This window comes from Rana temporaria, chromosome 7, assembly GCF_905171775.1.
Source record: "Rana temporaria chromosome 7, aRanTem1.1, whole genome shotgun sequence".
Lineage (NCBI taxonomy): Eukaryota > Metazoa > Chordata > Amphibia > Anura > Ranidae > Rana > Rana temporaria.
The window spans coordinates 155,598,722-155,618,691 of NC_053495.1; the positions used below are offsets into that span (position 1 = coordinate 155,598,722).

General features: G+C 43.2%; 1 protein-coding gene across 4 annotated transcripts in view; it reads right to left on the bottom strand.

The window, feature by feature from the left end:
* The window catches only part of LOC120945792 (ranaspumin-like), a 75,898-nt gene extending 57,325 nt beyond the window's left edge, over window positions 1-18,573 (bottom strand). For 2 of the 4 annotated variants that reach the window (XR_005750620.1, XM_040360200.1), the window contains exons 1-5: window positions 18,458-18,568; window positions 18,285-18,346; window positions 16,429-16,488; window positions 8,310-8,366; window positions 4,957-5,004 (exon numbers count right to left, since the gene is read on the bottom strand). Coding sequence is in view for 2 of the 4 variants with exons in the window: in XM_040360200.1 (XP_040216134.1) it covers window positions 4,957-5,004; window positions 8,310-8,366; window positions 16,429-16,488; window positions 18,285-18,346; window positions 18,458-18,527 (297 nt within the window). In the remaining 2 variants the exon portion in view is untranslated. Of the gene's footprint in view, window positions 1-4,956; window positions 5,005-8,309; window positions 8,367-16,428; window positions 16,489-18,284; window positions 18,347-18,457 lie in introns of all 4 variants that reach the window. The other 2 variants (XR_005750621.1, XM_040360201.1) reach the window with 2 other exon arrangements.
* Between the last annotated feature and the right edge of the window lie 1,397 nt (window positions 18,574-19,970).

A 19,970-nucleotide genomic window follows, 5' to 3' on the forward strand; every position in this document is an offset into this window, starting at 1 on the left:
TGGGCAAGGCTGAACATTTATTTAGATTTATTTTGAGACCTGAAATGTCATGAAACATGTTTAGTTCTTTTATGAGGACCGGGATAGAGATATGGGGGTCTGTGATATATAATAATGCATCGTCAGCATAGAGGCTGACTTTATATTCGGATTGATCTTTAGAGTATCCCCTAATATCAGGATTAGCTCTTATGGCTTGTGCCAGGGGTTCAATGGCCAGAGCAAAAAGGAGTGGGGATAGGGGGCAGCCCTGTCTGGTGCCTCTACCAAGAGGGAAGAAATCCGAATTATAACCCGGGATCCTAATGCGGGTTTGTGGGGCATGGTATAGAGCGTTAAAGCCTTGCAGGAATTGGCCAGATATTCCAAATCTAGGTAGGAGATTGTTCAAGTATGCCCAACTGACACTATCAAAGGCCTTATGTATGTCTAGGCTGAGTAGGCATGCTTGGCGCGAATGTAAGTTGGCGTCCTGTAAAATGTTGGTCACTAGTCTAATATTATCTGTTATCTGTCTATGGGGGATGAAGCCTGATTGGTCAATATGTATTAGTGGGGAGATCACCTTAGCTAGCCTATCCGCAAGAATCCGTCCAAATAATTTAAGGTCATTGTTTAATACTGAAATTGGTCTGAAATTTTGTGGGAGGGTATGGTCTTTGTCTGGTTTGGGAATGAGAGATAAATTTGCCAAAAGCATCTCGTTAGGAAAGTTGTTACCTTCGAGTATGTGGTTAAACAACCTCACAAGATTGGGGGCTAGGAGAGGAGCAAACTTTTTGTAATATGACGATGTAAAACCGTCCGGGCCAGGGGCCGTAGAGGTTTTGAGGGATTTGATGATATTTGTTATTTCTTCGACTGTGCAGGGGGAGTTGAGGTAGTCAGTTTGTTGTTGCGTTAAGGAGGGGACCGAAAGAGACTCCAACCACAATTTGGACGCGTCTCCCGAATCTCCAACAGGGCCTGCCATGAGCTCTTTATAGAAGGAACTAAAAATTTCAAGAACCTTTTGTGGGTGGGTGACCAAGTCTCCCTTACTGTTCCTTAATTTATAAATATGAGTGGGTTTACAGTCCTGATTTAGTTTCCTGGCAAACATCGCCGAGGTAGTGTTGCTGTAAAGCATGAACTTGGCCCTGGAGAATCTAAGGGATTTCTCTGCATTAGATGATAATATCAGGTCAAGGGCCTGCCTTTTTTCCTGAATCTGTTGGGTAATAAGTGGTGTGGTAGAGTGTTGTAGCTTGTTATATAGGTGGTGTAGGTCTCTAGTGAGTCTCCTAATGTCCGCTTGTCTTTCTTTGTTTTTGGTGGAAGCTATATTAATTATATGTCCTCTCAGGACCGCTTTATGGGCAACCCATATTGAGGTAGGCGCAGTTTCGTCATTTATGTTTTCAGTGAAATAATTGTCAATATGGTTGGAGATTTTCGCAATGATTGTAGGGTCTGTAAGTAAAGAGTCATTAAGACGCCAGTTAAAAGTGGAAGGGGCAAGGCCAATATAAGAGATGTCAAAGGAGGTGATGCTGTGGTCTGACCACGAGCAGGGGTGGATTTGTGCTTGGGCGGAGTTTGCCATGAGGATTGGGGTGCAGTATATATAGTCAAGCCTTGCGTAGCAATCATGTGGATGCGAGTAATGAGTATATGCTTTCACTCCTGTGTTGTGGGCCCTCCAAGAGTCAATTAGTTGCATCTTATTAATAAGTCTACTGATTGTCTTAGTGAAAGATTTAGTGTGAGGGGAGATCTTACTCCTATCTAGAACCGGGTGAGCAGCCAGATTGAAATCCCCTCCAATCACCAAATGTGGAGAGTGGTATTTGTCTATGGAGTCGAAGAATTTCATGAAAAAGGATGTATGGGTGTCATTTGGGGCATATACGGATGCAATTGTGATATCTCTGTTATTTATTTTTCCTTTAAGGATGATGTATCTACTTTCGGGATCTTTAAAAGTGTGGTGGATGTCAAAGATTATTGAGTTGCGAATAAATATCGCCACTCCTCTGGTTTTATTAGTGAAGGTGGTGAAATATGCCTGATTGTAAGATCTGTGAAAATATTTAGGATGAGCTGAGGTGGCGAAATGTGTTTCTTGGAGTAGTATTATATCAGCTCCTAGCTTTTTATATTGTTGGAATGCTTTTTTGCGTTTATTAGGGGAGTTAAAGCCATTAGTGTTGTGGGATATTATTTTAAGGCCCATATTGTATCTTTCCTAGAACTATCGACTGAATATTGTACAAAACTATTCCTATTATAACCCTACAATGAGGGAATGGCACCCTTCTGTGTCTAGAGACAAAATCGCCTATAGGTATAAAAAGGGGTGTAAAGGTGATTTCCTCAATGTATGAGGGAAGTCTGGTGATATTACCATAAATCAAGTAGTATGGACACAGATCTGTAGGAGCATACATATCATTAGGAACCAATGAGATTGCAAATTTATATTCAAAGATTGCTATGTAAAGGTAAACAATGCTGAAGCATACAAGCATCAGTGGGACAGGGGAAAGTCTGTCAAAATAAACCTGTAAAGAACACAATAACGTGTGAAGGACCAAAAAGGGGTCCATTTCCTGCAGTAGACTCGGGTGCTGCAGAGTATGATGTGCAGCAGACGAGTCTCTGAGCAGGAGTGGGGTCAATCCAGCAACGGCAGATGCCCCCGGTCATTGGAACAATAAAATGCAGAAAAAATAAACATATATAATAATATATTCAGTTAGCTTGGTGCATGGAGTTTGTATGCATATTCATAAACATATGAGCTGTTAAGAAGGAAGTATAGATATGCCTCTAAGTTATAGATTGTTACAAGTTCTACTTTAAATCAGCTATATCATGTATGAGCAATAGGAAATTAGTCTAATCTTGTCAAGTTATAGAATGACACATTCCTATAGGAAGGTGGTTAGTGGGGTTGTCACACCTCACTCAGTGGATGAGCATGTATGATGATTGGGTTATTAGATACTCTGCCCTGATGAGGGTATCGAGACAGGGAGAGGTAGATACGTGACCCAGAGTAGGTTGTTATAACCTGGAAAGCTGGAGAGGGGTGGGGGGGGAGGCCTATGATGCAAACCCTGGACAAAAACCACTATCACATTAATCAGAGAAAAAATCTCCCCTTCCCTGCTATTCAGCATAAACATATGACCTGTGGAAGGAAGGTAAATAATTAGAGCTGTCTAAGGGTTGTGAGTCACTATGCATATTCTCCGAGAAAGTTATAAGTCCTGTATATACCAGAAACCCTACTGGGCATATTAGACAACTTTGTAGTATGTTTTGGAGGATAGTGGTTAAGGCATAAAAGACTTCAGGAGCAGGGGGGGGGGGGGGGGGGTCTGTGGGGCAAGGCAAGGACAGAGGTGTCAGCCTCATTTCTCAGGGAGGATTCGTTCCTCAGTGGCTACTGGGAAAAAAAAAAAAAAATATATCCAAAAGTAAAGGTTTAGGGGACCCAGGAGGGAGTGGTAATAATCCAATCGCAGTAAATGCAGCTCCAAGCGATTCCAATGTAGCTGGGATTATCAATTATGTTGATTTTGAAAGGAATTGATCAGTCTCCTTTGGTCCCTCTGGTTGCGCCTGTTAGGGGGGGTGGACCAGATGGGTGAGGGTCTTGGAGTGGATGGAGGACGGGCGTGAGGATCTTGTGTCAGCAGGCCCAATTTAATCAGAAGCTCCTTGCCTTCGATCACATTAAAAACAGTGTATGTGGATCCATTGTGGGGTACTGTGAGCTTAAATGGGAATCCCCAGCGATATCTTATTCTGGCTGATTGTAGAACTGAGGTGACCTCCTTCATCCGACGTCTTCTATCTAGCGTGGCAGGGGAGATATCTGGGTATATCTGGATTCTTTTCCCTTCATGTGAAATATTGGGAGTGTTTCTGGATGCCCTCATGATGTCCTCTTTGACCAAGAAGTCCTTCATACACATGATAATGTCCCTGGGGGGGTTATCAGCTGTGGGTTTTGGACGAAGGGCTCTGTGAATCCTGTCACATGCAAAAGCAGTTACTGGCTTGTCTGGGAGGAGACCATGAAAGATTTTAGACACTGCAGGCATAAGCTCTGTGACAGTCTCAGGGACCCCACGCAGCCGAATATTTTGGCGGCGATTTCTGTTGTCCAAATCTTCAACCTGTGCCTGCATAAAGGCAAAATTATCTGCCAGATTCTCATAGTCTTTTCTCAGGTCGTTATGGGCCAGTGAGAGCTCGTCATGTTTGGTCTCTAAGAGGTCTGTGCGTGTGCCTATGGTGGCTATCTCATGCGAGAGGGCTGTAGTAGATTTGTGCACCTCTCTCTCTATTTTCTCCACAAGCTTGACATATATGGAGGTGAGACTCTCATCCAGGTCTGCCTTTGACAGAGGGGAGTTGTACTCACGATTTTCCTGGGTGCTGGGCTGTAGTGAGGCCTGCTCTCCCCCTCCCCACGTGAGGCCGCCGGCGCCATCTTGGGATGCCTTGCTGCTCCTCTGCTCCATGTCCAGGAGAAAGTTAGTGAGGCAGTGCTGGGGTCTTTTAAACCTGTTCTTCCTCGCTGATGGCATGCACCCTTTGTTCCCACGGGGGTGCTCGGTGTTTTCGCCGCGATTTGTGCTGTATAGCCCCGGGGAAATGAGCCAAGAGGACCGGGTACGACGGAGCTGTGCTCAGGCGAGTCCCGTCAGCATCGCGCCGCGCATGCGCCCCCCCCACATCTGAATATCTAATCATGAAAAGAAGCATTTGAAAAAAATAAATTTGATTTGAAGGTCTTGCCTTGTGCGTGATTGGATGATGCTTTATTGAATTAAGATTACTGAAATAATTTGGTTTTCTGTCATTTGTCATGTTTGAATGTGGCTCATGAGCTGGAAACACATGGCATACATTATATTAAAATGAGATATAAAAAATATAGGCAGATGGAGAGAAACTTACCAAAGCATGACCACCAATATATTTATCAGCCTGGCAGCCTGTACACTTCTGCAAAAAGAGTATAAAGTACATTTAGAGATAAGTATATTTTATTACTGTTATTATTAATATTATTAAGTGAAATTGGTAGATAAGGGAATTCCATACATTTTTGTGATTTGGGTAGTATATTTTTTCCATGTTTATACGCTGCATCATTTAACCACTTGCCGACCGCCTAACGCACTTATACGTTGACAGAATGGCTCGTGTGGGAAAAGCAACATACCTGTACGTAGCTTTGAAAATCCCGCCGTGCGCACAATCACCCACCGCGAGCTCCGTGACCATGCCCACAGGACCCACGGACTCGATGTGCGCCAGTGTTCCGCGTTTGTGTCACGGAACTGCAGAATGTGGAGATTCCTGTGTAAACAAGGCATTTCCCTGTTCTGCATAATGACAGGACACTGATCTACTGCTCCCTGTCATCGGGAGCAGTGATCAATGTAATGTCACGGGTAGCCTATCCCCCCCCACAGTTAGAATCACTCCCTGGGACACACTTAACCCCTTCCTCGCCCCTAGTGGTTAACCTCTTACCTGCCAGTGTCATCTACACAGTAAACAGTGCATTTTTATAGCACCGATTGCTGTATAAATGACAGTGGTCCCAAAATAGCGTTAAAAGTGTCCGATGTGTGCCATAATGTCACAGCTGCGATAAAAATCCCTGGTCGCCGCCATTTCTAATTAAAAAAAATAATAATAATAAAAATGCCAATAAAACTATACCCTATTTTGTAGACGCTATAACTTTTGCGCAAACCGATCAATATACACTTATTGCAATATTTTTTATTTTTTTACTCAAAAATATGTAGAAGAATACATATCGGCCTAAACTGAGAAAGAAATGATTTTTTATTTTTTGCGGGATATTTATTATAGCAAATAGTAAAAAATATTGCTTTTTTCTTCAAAATGTTTTTTTTTTATAGCGCAAAATATAAAAACCGCAAAGTTTATCAAATACCACCAAAAGAACGCTCTATTTGTGGGGAAAAAGGATGTCAATTTTGTTTGGGTGCAACGTCGTACAGCCGTGCAATTGTCAGTTAAAGCGACGCAGTCCCGTTTCACAAAAAATTGCCCGGTCATTGGGCAGCCAAATACTCCACGGCTGAAGTGGTTAAAGTGGTTCTAGAGTTTTTTTAACGTAATGCATTCTCTGCATTAAGTTAAAAAAAAATACCTTTGTGTTCAGCTCCTATTACACTCAACTGAGCCTGATCTCTATCCAGTGCTGTACCTGAGAGCAGCGGCTCCCTCCACTCTCTCTCTCTTCTCTGGAAATAGAGGCATCTATTGGCTCCTGATGATGTCAATTACAGCCATTGAGCAAAGAGCAGAGATGGGGCCGAGTTGCACTGTGTGGGGCAGATCCACAAAGCGAGTACGCCGGCGTATCTACTGATACGCCGGCGTACTTTAAAATTTCCTGCGTCGTATCTTTGTTTTGAATCCTCAAAACAAGATACGACGGCATCTGGGTTAGATCCGACAGGCGTACGTCTTCATACGCCTTCGGATCTAAGATGCAATTCTTCGGCGTTCCCGTCGTTTTCCGCGTCGAGTATGCAAACTAGCTATTTCCAACGATCCACGAACATACGAGCGGCCGTCGCATTCTTTTACGTCGTCTCTAGTCGGCTTTTTTCGGCGTATAGTTAAAGCTGCTGTTTGGTGGCGTACTCAATGTTAAGTATGGCCATCGTTCCCGCGTATCATTTAAAAAAAAAAATTTCGTTTGCGTAAGTCGTCCGTGAATCGGGCTGGACGTAATTTACATCCACGTCAAAACAATGACGTCCTTGCGACGTCATTTAGCGCAATGCACGGCGGGAAATTTAGGGACGGCGCATGCGCCGTTCGTTCGGCGCGGGGATGTGCTTCATTTAAATGAAACACGCCCCCCTACTCGCCGATTTGAATTAGGCGCCGTTACGCCGCGAGAAATACACTACGCCGCCATAACTTACGGCGCAAATTCGTCCAGGATTCAAACCAAAAAAAGTCAGTTACGGCGGCGTAGCGTATCTCAGATACGCTGCGCCGGGGCAGATCTTTGTGGATCTGCCCCTGTGTGTTAATGTCTAGACACACAGAGCCCAACTCAGGATCAATGAGCATGAATGTCCCCCCTAATAGCTTGCCATGGGAGCAATCAGAAGGCGGATGGAGCCAGGAGCACTGACGGGGACCCCAGAAAAGGAGGATCTGGGCTGCTCAGTGCAAAACCATTGCACAGAAAAGGTAAGTATATACATTTAGGATTAAAAAAATGAATAGTTTAGAGGAAAAATATTTTAAAAATTCCCTTTACAGTGCAATCAGTTTTAAAGCTTAGGGACAGCAAAACTCAAAAAGAAAAACTAAAAGTATAAAAAAGGCTTAGTCAGTAGGATGTGTCCCTTGTGCTGATTCCTTTACTGGTGAAAACCTCCTCCATCCTGCTTCCTCCAACCCCACCATTGTAATCTTCCAGTGTGGTAGGGGTCAATTTTCTTTTACTGGATAGACTTTAGTAAATATTTTCCTATGTTCATTGTTGGTCATAAAAAGAAAAAAAAAATCTATTCTTGAACAGCTAATCTATACATAACGGCCCGGATTCAGATACAATTGTGTATCTTTGTGCGGGCGTAACGTATCTCCGATACGTTACACCGCCGTAATTTTGTGCGCAAGTTCCGTACTCAGAAAGGACTTGCGCCCTTATTTATGGCGGGGTAACGTATCTCGTCCGGCGTAAGCCCGCCTAATTCAAATGGGGACGATGTGGGCGTGTTTTATTAAAATGAATCGTGACCCCGCGTATTTGACGTATTTTACCAATGGCGCATGCGCCGTTCGTGAAAAAATTCCAGTGCGCATGCTCGAAATTACGCCGCAAAGCCTTATTGGTTTTGACGTGAACGTAACTTACGCAAAGTCCTATTCGCGAACGACTTACGCAAACGACGTACAATTTTCAAAACTCGGCGCGGGAACGACGTCCATACTTAACATTAGCTACGCCTCATATAGCAGGGGTAACTTTATGCCAAAAAAAGCCTAACGTAAACGACCTAAAAAAATGCGCCGGCCAGACGTACGTTTCTGAATCTACGTAAATACCTAATTAGCATATTCATCGCGTAACTATACGGAAGCGCCACCTAGCGGCCAGCGTAAATATGCAGCCTAAGATACGACGGTGTAAGACACTTACGCCGGTCGGATCTTAGGGAAATCATAGATATCACTCAGAGATATGACGGCGTATCTTGTATCTGAATCCGGGCCAACGTCTTAAAATTAGTACTCCGTACCAGTACATCAATGAATTCACGTGCTCCAGCGTTGTAATTCTTTGCGTTTTTATCCTCCTAAAAAAATAACACAGAAACAAACTTACTACAAAGGAATGTGAAAGCATCCACTGTCATTAATCATATTGTGCAAACCACTTGCTGTGTTGTAAGTCCATCGTATACAGTTATTATAATTATAACTGCCCTTTTAAAAATGTAATCTCTTAAAGCAATTTCAACAAATTACTTTAATAAAAGTCTTTGGCTGGGTGACATCTGGTTTCTGTGCTCCCGTCTGTCAGCATGTTCTATAGCAGTGTTTCTCAACGCCAGTCCTCCTTGCGTCCCAACAGGTCATGTTTTCAGGATTTCCCTCAGATGAAACGGCTGTGGTAATTACTAAGGCCCCTTTCACACTGGGGCGGGAGGCGTAGTGGCGGTATAGCGCCGCGGCGATATACCGTCGGAATTGCCGCGGGATTCGGTCGCTAGCGGTGCGGTATTAACCCCCCGCTAGCGGGCGATAAAGGTGTAATACCGTCCGCAATGCGCCTCTGCAGAGACGCATTGCGGGCGGTATTACCGCGGTTTCCCATTGTTTTAAATGGGAAAGATGCTGCTTGCAGAAGATTTTTTCTCTCCTGCCAGCGCATTGCCTCAGTGTGAAAGCCCTCGGGCTTTCACATTGAGAAGGCTGGTGAGGAGTTTTTTAGGCGGTATAGCAGCGCTATTTTTTAGCGCTGTACCGCCTGAAAAACTCCTCAGCGTGAAAGGGGCCTAAGGCAGTGAAACTGATCAAATCACCTGTGCAAAATAATGGAAAGCCTGAAAACATGACCTGTTGGGGCGCCTTGAGGACTGGAGTTGAGAAACAATGTTCTATAGTAAGGCCATTGGCCTAAAGTGTCATGGCAAATGTAATTTTAAAAATAAATTGTCCTAGACACCAAAATGCATTCAGAACACCTAATCCGATCTGTTGTCAGTGATTAAAGTGGCCATTTATGAACTGATATATGCCACGATAGTGATTATCACTTATCTCCACTGTACAGCGGTTTATGTGGCTGTGATGAGGAGTGGAGATGTTGTTCTGTCTCCCACTGCAGCAAAATGAGAGGAAATGTTCTCCCTCCCTGATTCTCCACCTCAGAGATAATAATAGCATGGAAAGAGAAGAGGAACAGTCATGGGGGGGGGGGGGGGAGGGAGGTATTTACTCAAAGCAAATCCACTGTGCACTTCCAAGTGCACAGCAAGTGCAGAGTGGATTTGACTTTAGTAAATCAACCCCCCAATGTGAGGAAGCAGATGAATGTCACTGCTCGGCAACTCCAGTAAAATCACTCTTCTCATTCAGGTGTTATATATATATATATATATATATATATATATATATATATACACCTAAGTGTGTACATATACAACTATAAATATACAGCATAGGCATTTAAATGCCGCGTTTAGCATGGGGGACCTATGCCCCCCACCCCCAAAGCACCTTGTCCCCACGTTGATGAGGACAAAGGCCTCTTTCCGACAACCCTGGCCATTGGTTGTCGGGGTCTGTGGGCAGGGGTCTTATCGGAATCCAGAAGCCCCTTTAATAAGGGGGGGTCCCCACCCTGTGTGAATGAGTATGGCGTACATTGTACCCTTACCCATTCGCCTGGGAAAAAAAAGTGTCAAAAATAAAACATGTTTTTAAAGAAATGTATTAAGCAGCTCCGGGGGGTCTCTTCCAACTTCTTCTCTCCTCTCTGGCTCTTCTCTGCTCTCTGATGATGGGTGGTGATGTCATAAGGAGTGGGCCTCCAGAAGTCCAGATGATGTCACATGGTGACTCCGCCCCATGCCAATATAGGTACACCATGCACCAGGCATTAGAGAGGGAGAGAGCGTTGAGTCAACATCAGAAGAAGAACAGAGGGAAGAGACAACGGAGAAAACTGGCAAGAGCGAGCAAAAGAGCAGAAGATAGTGGAGAAGACCCGGCAGAAGACAGCGGACAGAGGGAGAAGAACCGGAGAGGGCTAGAAGACATCAGCAGAGGAGGCAGATGAGCCGAAGAGGGGAGAAGAAGTCGGAAGAGACCCCCGGAGCTACTTAATACTTAATACTTTTAAACCCTGTGTAATGTGTTTTATTTTTGACACTTTTTCAGGTGAATGGGTAGGGGTACAATGTACCCCATACTCATTCACATAGGGGGTGGGGCTGGGATCTGGGGCCCCCTTATTAAAAGGGGCTTCTAGTTTCCAATAAGACCCCCATCCACAGACCCAGACAACCAATGGGCACGGTTGTCGGAAAGAGGCCCTTGTCATCAATAACATAGGGACAAGGTGTTTTGGGGGTGGGAGGCACAGGGCCCCCCTGCCCCAAAGCACCCACCCCCCATGTTGAGGGCATGTGGCCTGGTATGGTTAAGGAGGGGGGCGCTCACTTGTCTCCACCCCCTTTCCTAATCTGTCAAGCTGCATGCTGGGATAAGGGTCTGGTATGGATTTTGGGGGGACCCCCATGCTGTTTTTTCGTCATAGGGGTTCCCTTAAAATCCATACCAGATCAAAAGGCCTGGTAAGCTCTTGGAGGGGGGAACCCATGCCGTTTTTTATTTTTATTTTTACATTTTGACGTAAAGTTCCCCTTCAAGATCATCAGTCGCATGCCAAAGTTGGATCAGGCAAGACGGCAATCCGACTGTTCCAACTTCAATGATATTCAATGGGCTGAAGTAGGATCAAAGTCAGACCAAAGTAGTGCAGGGAGCATTTTCAAAGTCGGACTGACTTGTGTCAGCCAAGTTAAGACGGCTCCCATAGGTAAACATTGATTTTCACATGTCATGCTCCCAATGTGCCGTTTGTACCAGTGTGAACCCGGCCTGAAGAGTGTTCTCTCCTCACTTCCAATACACATCATGGCCATTGATTGCATATTCTAATCGCTGTTATTCTCAGTCAGCGAAGTACAATTGTTAATAAACTTGTCCTCCTTTGAGAGATTTATATGCAGTGAATAGGTATGATGTGTGAAGGTCAGATTGCACCTTGGTAAATGGGCACCTATGAAAAGAAGCAATGCTTGACAAGATTAGATGCAGGGCAGCATGATCCCGCGAGCCGATGTAGCTGTACATCGGCTTCTTTAAGTGAGATAGCAGGCACACGCACCCGCTGCACTGCGGGGGTACTGATGCTCATGTGCCATGCTTGATAGCAGGCACAAGGGGCAGAACAGGGATGTGTGTGTGCGTGTAAACACACACATCTCAGTTCTGTGTGGAGAGGAGAGAGGGATTGAAAGTTCCTACAAGCTGGGAACCACAATCTGTCATCTCCTCCCATAGTTAGAACACACACCAGGGAACACAGTTAACCCTTTGATCACAGTAATTGGTGCAATTTTAATAGCACGGATTGCTATATAATTGCCAATGGTCCCAAAAATGTGTCAAAAGTGTCCGAACTGTCCGCCATAATGTCACAGTCCAGATAAAAATCGCAGTCCACTGTCATTTCTAGTAAAAAAAAAAAAAAATTGTGCAAACCAATAAATATACACTTTTTGCGATTTTTTTTTTTTAATTATTATTATTATTATTACCAAATATATGTAGAATACATATCGGCCTAAACAGAGGAAATTAAAAAAATAAAATAAAAATTGGGAATATTTATTATAGAAAAAAAGTACACTTGGACGCGCAGTGGCTGTAGATCTGAGGGGGACATGCAAGGAAAATAAAAAAACAGCATTTTAGTTTTCACATGATTAGATGATAAAATCAGCAGAGCTTCCCCTCCGATCTACAGCGACTGCAATTCCAAATGCACTATTAGTGCACTTTCAAGTGCACTTACAGTGCACAGTGGATTTGCCTTTAGTAAATCAACCCATTTGTGTCTTTTTTTCAAATTTGTCGCTCTTTTTTTTGTTTAACCTCCCTGGCGGTATGATTCTTTAAAAAAAAAGGTGCTGAAATGCGGTACCATTATTTGCAAGGAAATTTGGCGTTTTATATTGTAGGCCTGTAATTCTTAGGAATAACTCACTTAAATCTGACCAAACAAGATTCTAATAGGCATCCCGGGTATGACATGCTTTTAAAAACAAAATTATAAATTATAATATAATAAATAATTATAAATAATTTAAAAAAAATAATAATATAATTATAATAACAATTATTCAATAATGTAATCAAATCAAAATCACTGAAATTTGCTCAGTTGCAGAATTGTCATTTTTTTTTTTTTTATGACGAATTTCCCCACAAATCGCTATTGCACAATTCTGCAAGTGATTATAATTTATTATCGCTGTTTTCTAGCTGCTCTAAAACCATTTTTGACATAAAGGGACACTTTTGGTTGCTATGGACAATCTACAGTTTGCAGGCAGAAAGAACAGTTTTTATTATATAAAAGTACATGTAGGACACTGGGCACACCACTAGGGACAAGGGGGGTGTGTATTTTTTACATACAGTACTGTAATCTATAAGATTACAGTATACTGTATGTAATGTGTTTGCGTCGTAACGTCGCAGCGAACGGAGATCGGCGGCACAGGAGGACGCTGTGTGAATCGAGCGAGGTCCCGCTCGCTCACACAGCGCGGTGGCATCGCTGGATCCAGGGACAAGGTAAGTAAACACTCCCTGTGGATCCAGCGAGGCAAGCCCGAGTCTGACTCGGGGTTACCGCTCGCAGCATGAAAATCTAACCCCCGAGTCAGACTCGGGAATACCGCCAGGCAGGTTAAAGCGCAAAAAATAAAAACCACAGAGGTGATCAAATACCACCAAAAGAAATCTCTATTTGTGGGGAAAAATAGGACGTACATTTTGTTTGGGTACAACGTCACACGACCGCGCATTGTAAAGCGGACACAGTGCCGTATTGCAAAAATGACCTGGTCATTGAGCAGCCAAATCTTTCCAGGGGCTGAAGTGGTAAAAAAACACATGACCTTTATATTAAAATATTTTCCTACCACCACACACTTCTGAATATCCTGACTTTTTGTATTATTATTTTCTGTAAATTTTAATTGTTATTAAAGATTTAACTCAGGTCTGCTTTCATGTATTCAGATAAACAGATATAAGACAAATCTGGGGTTTTATCAGTGTTAATGAGCACATCAAAGGACCTGATGATTGGGGAGTCTGTTTGGCCCCTGAAATGCATTGACTTTTTTCTGCTATGAACCAGTTTTATTAATAAAAGCTTTTTTATTAGACTGTGGGGGTTATTTACAAAAGGCAAATCCACTTTGCACTACAAGTCCAAAGTGCACTTGAAAGTGCTCTTGGAAGTGAAGTCGCTGTGAATCTGAGGGGCAGATCTGAAATGAGGGGAAGCTCTGCTGATTTTATCATCCAATCATGTGCAAGCTAAAATGCTGTTTTTTTTATTTTTCTTGCATGTCCCCCTCAGATCTACAGCAACTGCACTTCCAAGTGCACTTTCAGTGCAATTTCAAGTGCACTTAGCACTTGCACAGTAGTTTGCACTAGACATGTGCATTAGTTTTCTTCCAAATGCACTTTCATCTGAATTTCTGGGATTTTCGCGTTCGTTTTAACAAACGATAACGAATGTGCAGAATCCGAAATCCAAAAGATCCGACATAAAAAATGCTTTATTTTCGTTTTGTTGCGACAACAGTTCAATATAGATAGAAGATTTGACATGACGGTGACAATAGCGGCCTGTGTCTATCGAATCTGCGGTCGAATGTGCCTAACCTAACTCTTTATTAGTCCAAGATTATTCGACATAGAGGAAAGATTCGACATTACAGAGACATAAAGATTCGACGAAGCAGCTAAAAACATGCGATCGCCGCAAGCGGACATTTACAGTCAATTCTCTGCCCATAGGCTATAGAAGAATTCTAATGTTGGTTGACTAGTAATAATAATTAATAAATATAATCATTACTAGTCATAGGACATTGGAATTTTACTGTAGCTTGTAGGTGGAGCATTCGACTGGAAATGTACGATTGCAGCGTCGTACAGTTTAGCTGCTCCGTCGAATCTTCTTAGATCATTCGACAGACACCATAAGCCTTCAATTGGCAGATTCAACCTTAAAGCGGAGGTTCACCCCAAAAAATTTTTTTAACATTAGATTCAGGCGAGTTGTTAGAAGCACAATCAGGTGTTTTTTTTTTAAAATCGTTGCCGTACATACCGTTTTATAGATATATGTTCTCCGCGGCTTCCGGGTATAATCTGGGCGTTCCTAATTGATTGACAGGCTTCCGACCGTCGCATACAGCGCGTCACGAGTTGCCGAAAGAAGACGGACTGCGAGTCGGCTCTATAAGGCGCCTGCGCACCGACGTTCAGCTTCTTTCGGCAACTCGTGACGCGCTGTATGCGACGGTGAGAAGCCTGTCAATCAATTAGGAATGCCCAGTCCCGCAGATTATACCTGGAAGTTGCGGAGAACATATATCTATAAAACGGTATGTACGGGAACGATTTAAAAAAAACACCCGATTGTGCTTCTAACAACTCGCCTGAATCTAATGTTCAAAAAAGAATTTGGGGGTGAATCCCCGCTTTAATTTACGATTTTCGGACTAATGAATTTTTTAACTAAACAAATAACGAATTTCGGGAGTAACTAAATACATTTATTTTTTGGACGAAAATGAAATTCTGAAACAAAATATTTCAGTTTTCACATGTCTAGTTTGCACTTGTAGTGCAAAGTGGATGTGTCTTTAGTAAATAACCCCTGTATATATGTTTTTATTGCTGTCTGTGTCCCTGCTAAGAAGTTTCACCTTCCCTCTTTTTTCTGATGACCATTGTTGCAGGACATAAGGTTATGAAAAATGTAAAATGTTACAGCTGTCACCAGGAGTTGAGGGGAAATCTTGCAATGTGGGGAACGCCTGTTTCTATACCAGAAATTCCCCATTAGATAGAGATTTCCTCTCACTTCCTGATGCATCTGCAGAATGGAAATTAAATAAAAATCTCCCTTTTTTTGGTACACAGACAGCAAAAAAATTGATAAAACAACGTGTAGCGGGTACATTTAAAAGAAAATGTGAGAGGGCTTGAAACATTTAATGCTTATTTAGTTTTTTGGAACTATTTAGTCTACTCTCTTGCTGTTAATAGGCTAAACTCAAGTCAGCTGAGAATGGTAAAAATTCTATATTATTTTGAATTGGCGCAGGTTCACACTGGGCTGCCGGAAAGAAGCCGTGCGAGTTCAGCTGAACTCGCACGATTTCACTCCCACATGGCAGTCCCGATTTCGGCGGTGATTACAGAGACATTTGTGCAGGTTTCTGCACAGATGTAAATGTAAATTGCGGGCCGAAATCGCAAAAAGTAGTACAGAAACTACTTTTGAAATCAGTGCAGCGCCACTTCCGTCACAGGATCTGATGGGTAGCAGTAATCTGATAGAACACCGGCTTCCTTTTCTTCTCCTCCTGGCCAACCCAAAACGCCTCATGTCCTGATTTGCTAGGAGTAGAAGCCAAGAGACAATAGCGAATATTGATTAGCTAGTGTCACAAGTGGGTTGGTTCAAGGCCCGGTGCTCTGCGTCAGAGCCCAACCCTTTTCAAGCCAATTAAAGCCTCAGGCTCTAATCATGTGGCTTGAGAAAAAAAAAACTTGTAGAAACCTATAAATCCAGGGCCCCCCACATGCACCCCTGCAGGGCCGGGACAAGGGGTGGGCAGGAGGGGAGGCTGCCCCTGGCGCAATGGTTTATTGCAGGGATGGAGTGGGCACCCTGACCCTAACTCTAAGGGAAAGAGGGACGCAGTTTTCCATCTTTGCCCTGGGCACTGGATGACCTTGTCCCAGCACTGCACCCCTGCATGCAAACTAGATAGTAGTGCGCAAACTGGGGGGCATTGCCCCTACACCCCTTATGGACTGGTCACTTTTGCTGATTCGTGAGATAAATAATCACATTTTTTATACCTAGTACTGGAGGTGAATGTGATTAACTACAACTAAGTATACCATGTCCTGGATAAATGAGATGCTCCACAGACATCATTTTTGTATAGTGGATCTTTATAAACAGTGCTTTCAAAATAGGTTTATTTAGTAACACTTTGTTATAGTCACAATAAAATGTACCTGAAATTTATTGTATGCACACACGTATTTGCCAATAGCGGGAAGTAGATATCCAAACTCCTGAAAATGAACAACATATGTTAGTGAAGAATGGATAAAAATGTGGTCGGTTTGGCAGGGACTGGCTGAATTCCGATCCATGTATGGGCTAGCTGGTTGTACATAAGTAGATATATCAATTGACTTGTGTACAAACAGCCTGTTGAATTTTTCCAGAATGATCAATGCCATCAGCTCCCCACCCAGCAGAACATAAAAGCGCTGCTGGAGTGATTCCTCAGTCCACATTGAGTGTGTGGATGGGGGAATCAGATCTTTTCTTGTTTAACACGCTGGTTGAACAAAAAAAGATCAGTGTGTGGGCTGCCTTAAATAACAATCCCATGTATTAAATGTGAAAGCTATTTTTCCTTACTCACTTTGCTATCTAAACAGCCTCTCTCTATATATATACAGTAACCTTGTAAAAGTGAGGACTTTTTAATGAAACAATAACATTGCTTTAAGAGCCCTTTCACACTAGATTTACTGTAGTTTTTGCAGCTCTTTTCATGCACTAGCGGGGCACTTTTAACCCCTGCTAGTAGCCAAGTAAAGGGTTAAAAGCGCCCGCAAAGCACCGCTGCCGCATCGCTTTGCAGGTGCTTCGGTGTCGCTGCCCTTTGATTTCAATGGGCAGGGGTGCTAAAGCCCCTCAAAGAAGCTGCTTGCAGGACTTTGTGTGATGTCTAGCCAGCGCAGCGCCCCACTGGGACTGCAGATGAGTCCTTTTTCAGGCACTTTATAGATGGTGGGCTGAATTCAGATACATTGGCGTATCTGTCTGCCTGGCGTAACGTATCTGAGATACGTTACGCCACTGTAACTTTGGGCGCAAGTTCTTTATTCATACACATACGTTACGGCGGCGTAACGTATGTGTTGCGGCGTAAGGCCGCGTAATTCAAATGGGGATGTAGGGGGTGTGTTTTATTTAAATTGGGCTTGACCCCACGTATTTGATGTTTTTTTTTAACGGCGCATGCGCCGTTCGTGAAAACATCCCAGTGCGCATGCTCGAAAATCCGCCGCAAAACGTCATTGCTTTCGACGTGAACTTAAATTACATCCAGCCGTATTTGCGAACGACTTACGCAAACAACATAAAAAATTCAAAACTCGGCGCGGGAACGACGGCCATACTTAACATAGGATACGCCGCACATACCCCTCATATAGCAGGGGTAACTTTACGCCGGAAAAAGCCGAATGCAAACGACCTAAAAAAAAAGCGCCGGGCGGTCGTTCGTATCTGAATCGACGTAAATACTAATTTGCATATTCCTTGCGTAAACAAACGGAAGCGCCACCTAGCGGCCAGCGTGGAATTGCAGCCTAAGATACGACGGTGTAAGACACCTGTCGGATCTTAGGGATATCTATGCGTAACTTGATTCTATGAATCAGGCGCATAGATGCGACGGCCGGACTCAGAGATACGACGTCGGATCTCTTTTCTGAATCCGGCCTGGTATTTTTAGCGCTAAAGCACCTGAAAAACTCCTCCAGTGTGAAAGGAGTCTTAAAGGTAAAAATAAAGATGCAATATATCTGTGGATGACAAAAATGTCATACAATTTTGTAACAAAATGTGTGTGTAACCAAGAACAGTTCTATACCATATAATCCATTCTATATTCCAATCATAAAATTAGAGGTGACAGAACAGTATGATTTAGTATTTGAGAAGTTGTACTGGATATCACTTACCAGTACAATGCATTACCTAGATTCCTATTGAACTAAATTAAGAAAAGCACACTCTATCTTGTCTTGATGAGAAATTAAGCAAATAAATATGTTAAATACTATGTTACCGTGAGTGCTTGTATCAGACAATTATGTACGTCTGCTTTAGGATTTACTGGACATGTAGTACCTATAATGCAACATAGACATAGTTTATTGCTGCTTGAAGACCCACAAACATGTGTCCACATTTTTTCTAGCAATATAATACAAATCTTATTTAATTATTAATAGTGCTTACCACCATCGCCATCATTGCCGCCGCTACCGAAGCTCAGACCAAATAGTGCAAAAAGCAGGATGACCTTCATCGTACTGATTCCTCAGTGAATGATTGCCTGTACATCTCAGCTCCTTTTTTTTAAACTTGTTAAAGTCAGTGACATCATTAAACACATGACATTGACACTGGCACATGTCCTAGACATCAAAAAACTTTTATGATGTATCATCCAATCAAATCTGTTGGCAGCAGTTAAGAAAACCAACAGTGTTTGCAAAGACTAAATTTAAAGTGATACTATAGGTTTGTTTAAAAAACATTACAAACATGTCATACTGTGCAGCTCGTTTTGCACAGAGCGGCCCCAAACGCCATTTTCTGGGGTCCCTCGGCAGCCCTCTCGGCTCCTCCCCATATCAGATAACCCCCTCTGGGAAGCTCTCTCCCGAGAGGATTACCTTGCGGGCACGCTCTTGTGTCATTCACTTAGCGTTCATAGACGCAGAGTGTATGACTCGGACCGCCCCCTGGCGCACACATTATTGGATTTGATTGACAGCAGCGAGAGCCAATGGCTGTGCTGATATCAAGCTATCCAATGAAGAGCAGAGAAAACGACGTGGATCACGCCCATGGAAATTCGGGGCTCGGGTAAGTAAAACGGTGGGCTGAACGCTTCAAGGTGTTTTTTCACCTTAACCACTTCCCTACTGTAGGACGTCATATGACGTCCTGGACTTTAGTGGGGGATATCTGAAAGATGGAAACAGCTACAGGCATCATTCAGATATCCTTCTTTTCAGGCAGCGATTCTGCTCACCATAAGAATGATCATATCAGCGGTTCCACCGCTTGATTGTTCTCATTGGTGGCAGGAGGGGACGTCCCCCCTCCCACCACCATCCGGTGCTTCTCCGGGCTCTCCCGTGCCAACGGGGACCCAGAGAACGAATCGGCCGCCACTGGATGGGAAGGATAGAGATTTCCAGTGGTCATCTCTATGGCCGTTGGAGGCCTGGACACGACATTATGACGTCACGTCCGGATACCCGGAAGAAAACAAAGCCGCAATCGTGGCTGAAAGCATGAGATCAGTGAATTTTTTTTCGCGATCTCATGCTTTGCAGCCTGGATTAGAGATGCAGGGTCTTATTGACCCCGCATCTCTCCATAATGTTTACATTCCTTGTAATAGGAGTAAAAGTGATAATTTTTTTTTTTAAAAGTGTAAATAAAAAAAGTAAGTAAAATAAAAAAATAAAAAAAAGTTAAGGTTGTAAAGGTAAAAGTTTTTTTACCTTAAAGTGGTAGTAAACCCTCCTATCTTTTTCAGCCAAGGAAGCTGCCATCTTGGCCTTTGTTCAATCTTCAACTGCCATGAAGCTGCACATGTGATCAGTTATGACACCAGCCATTGGATGGTTTGACAGTTTGGTTGAGAGCACAACCAATGTGCAGTTAGCATTCCCGGCATGCCGGGAATGTTAACATTTTTTTTAAGTGTTACATCAATGGGTTTACTTCCGCTTTA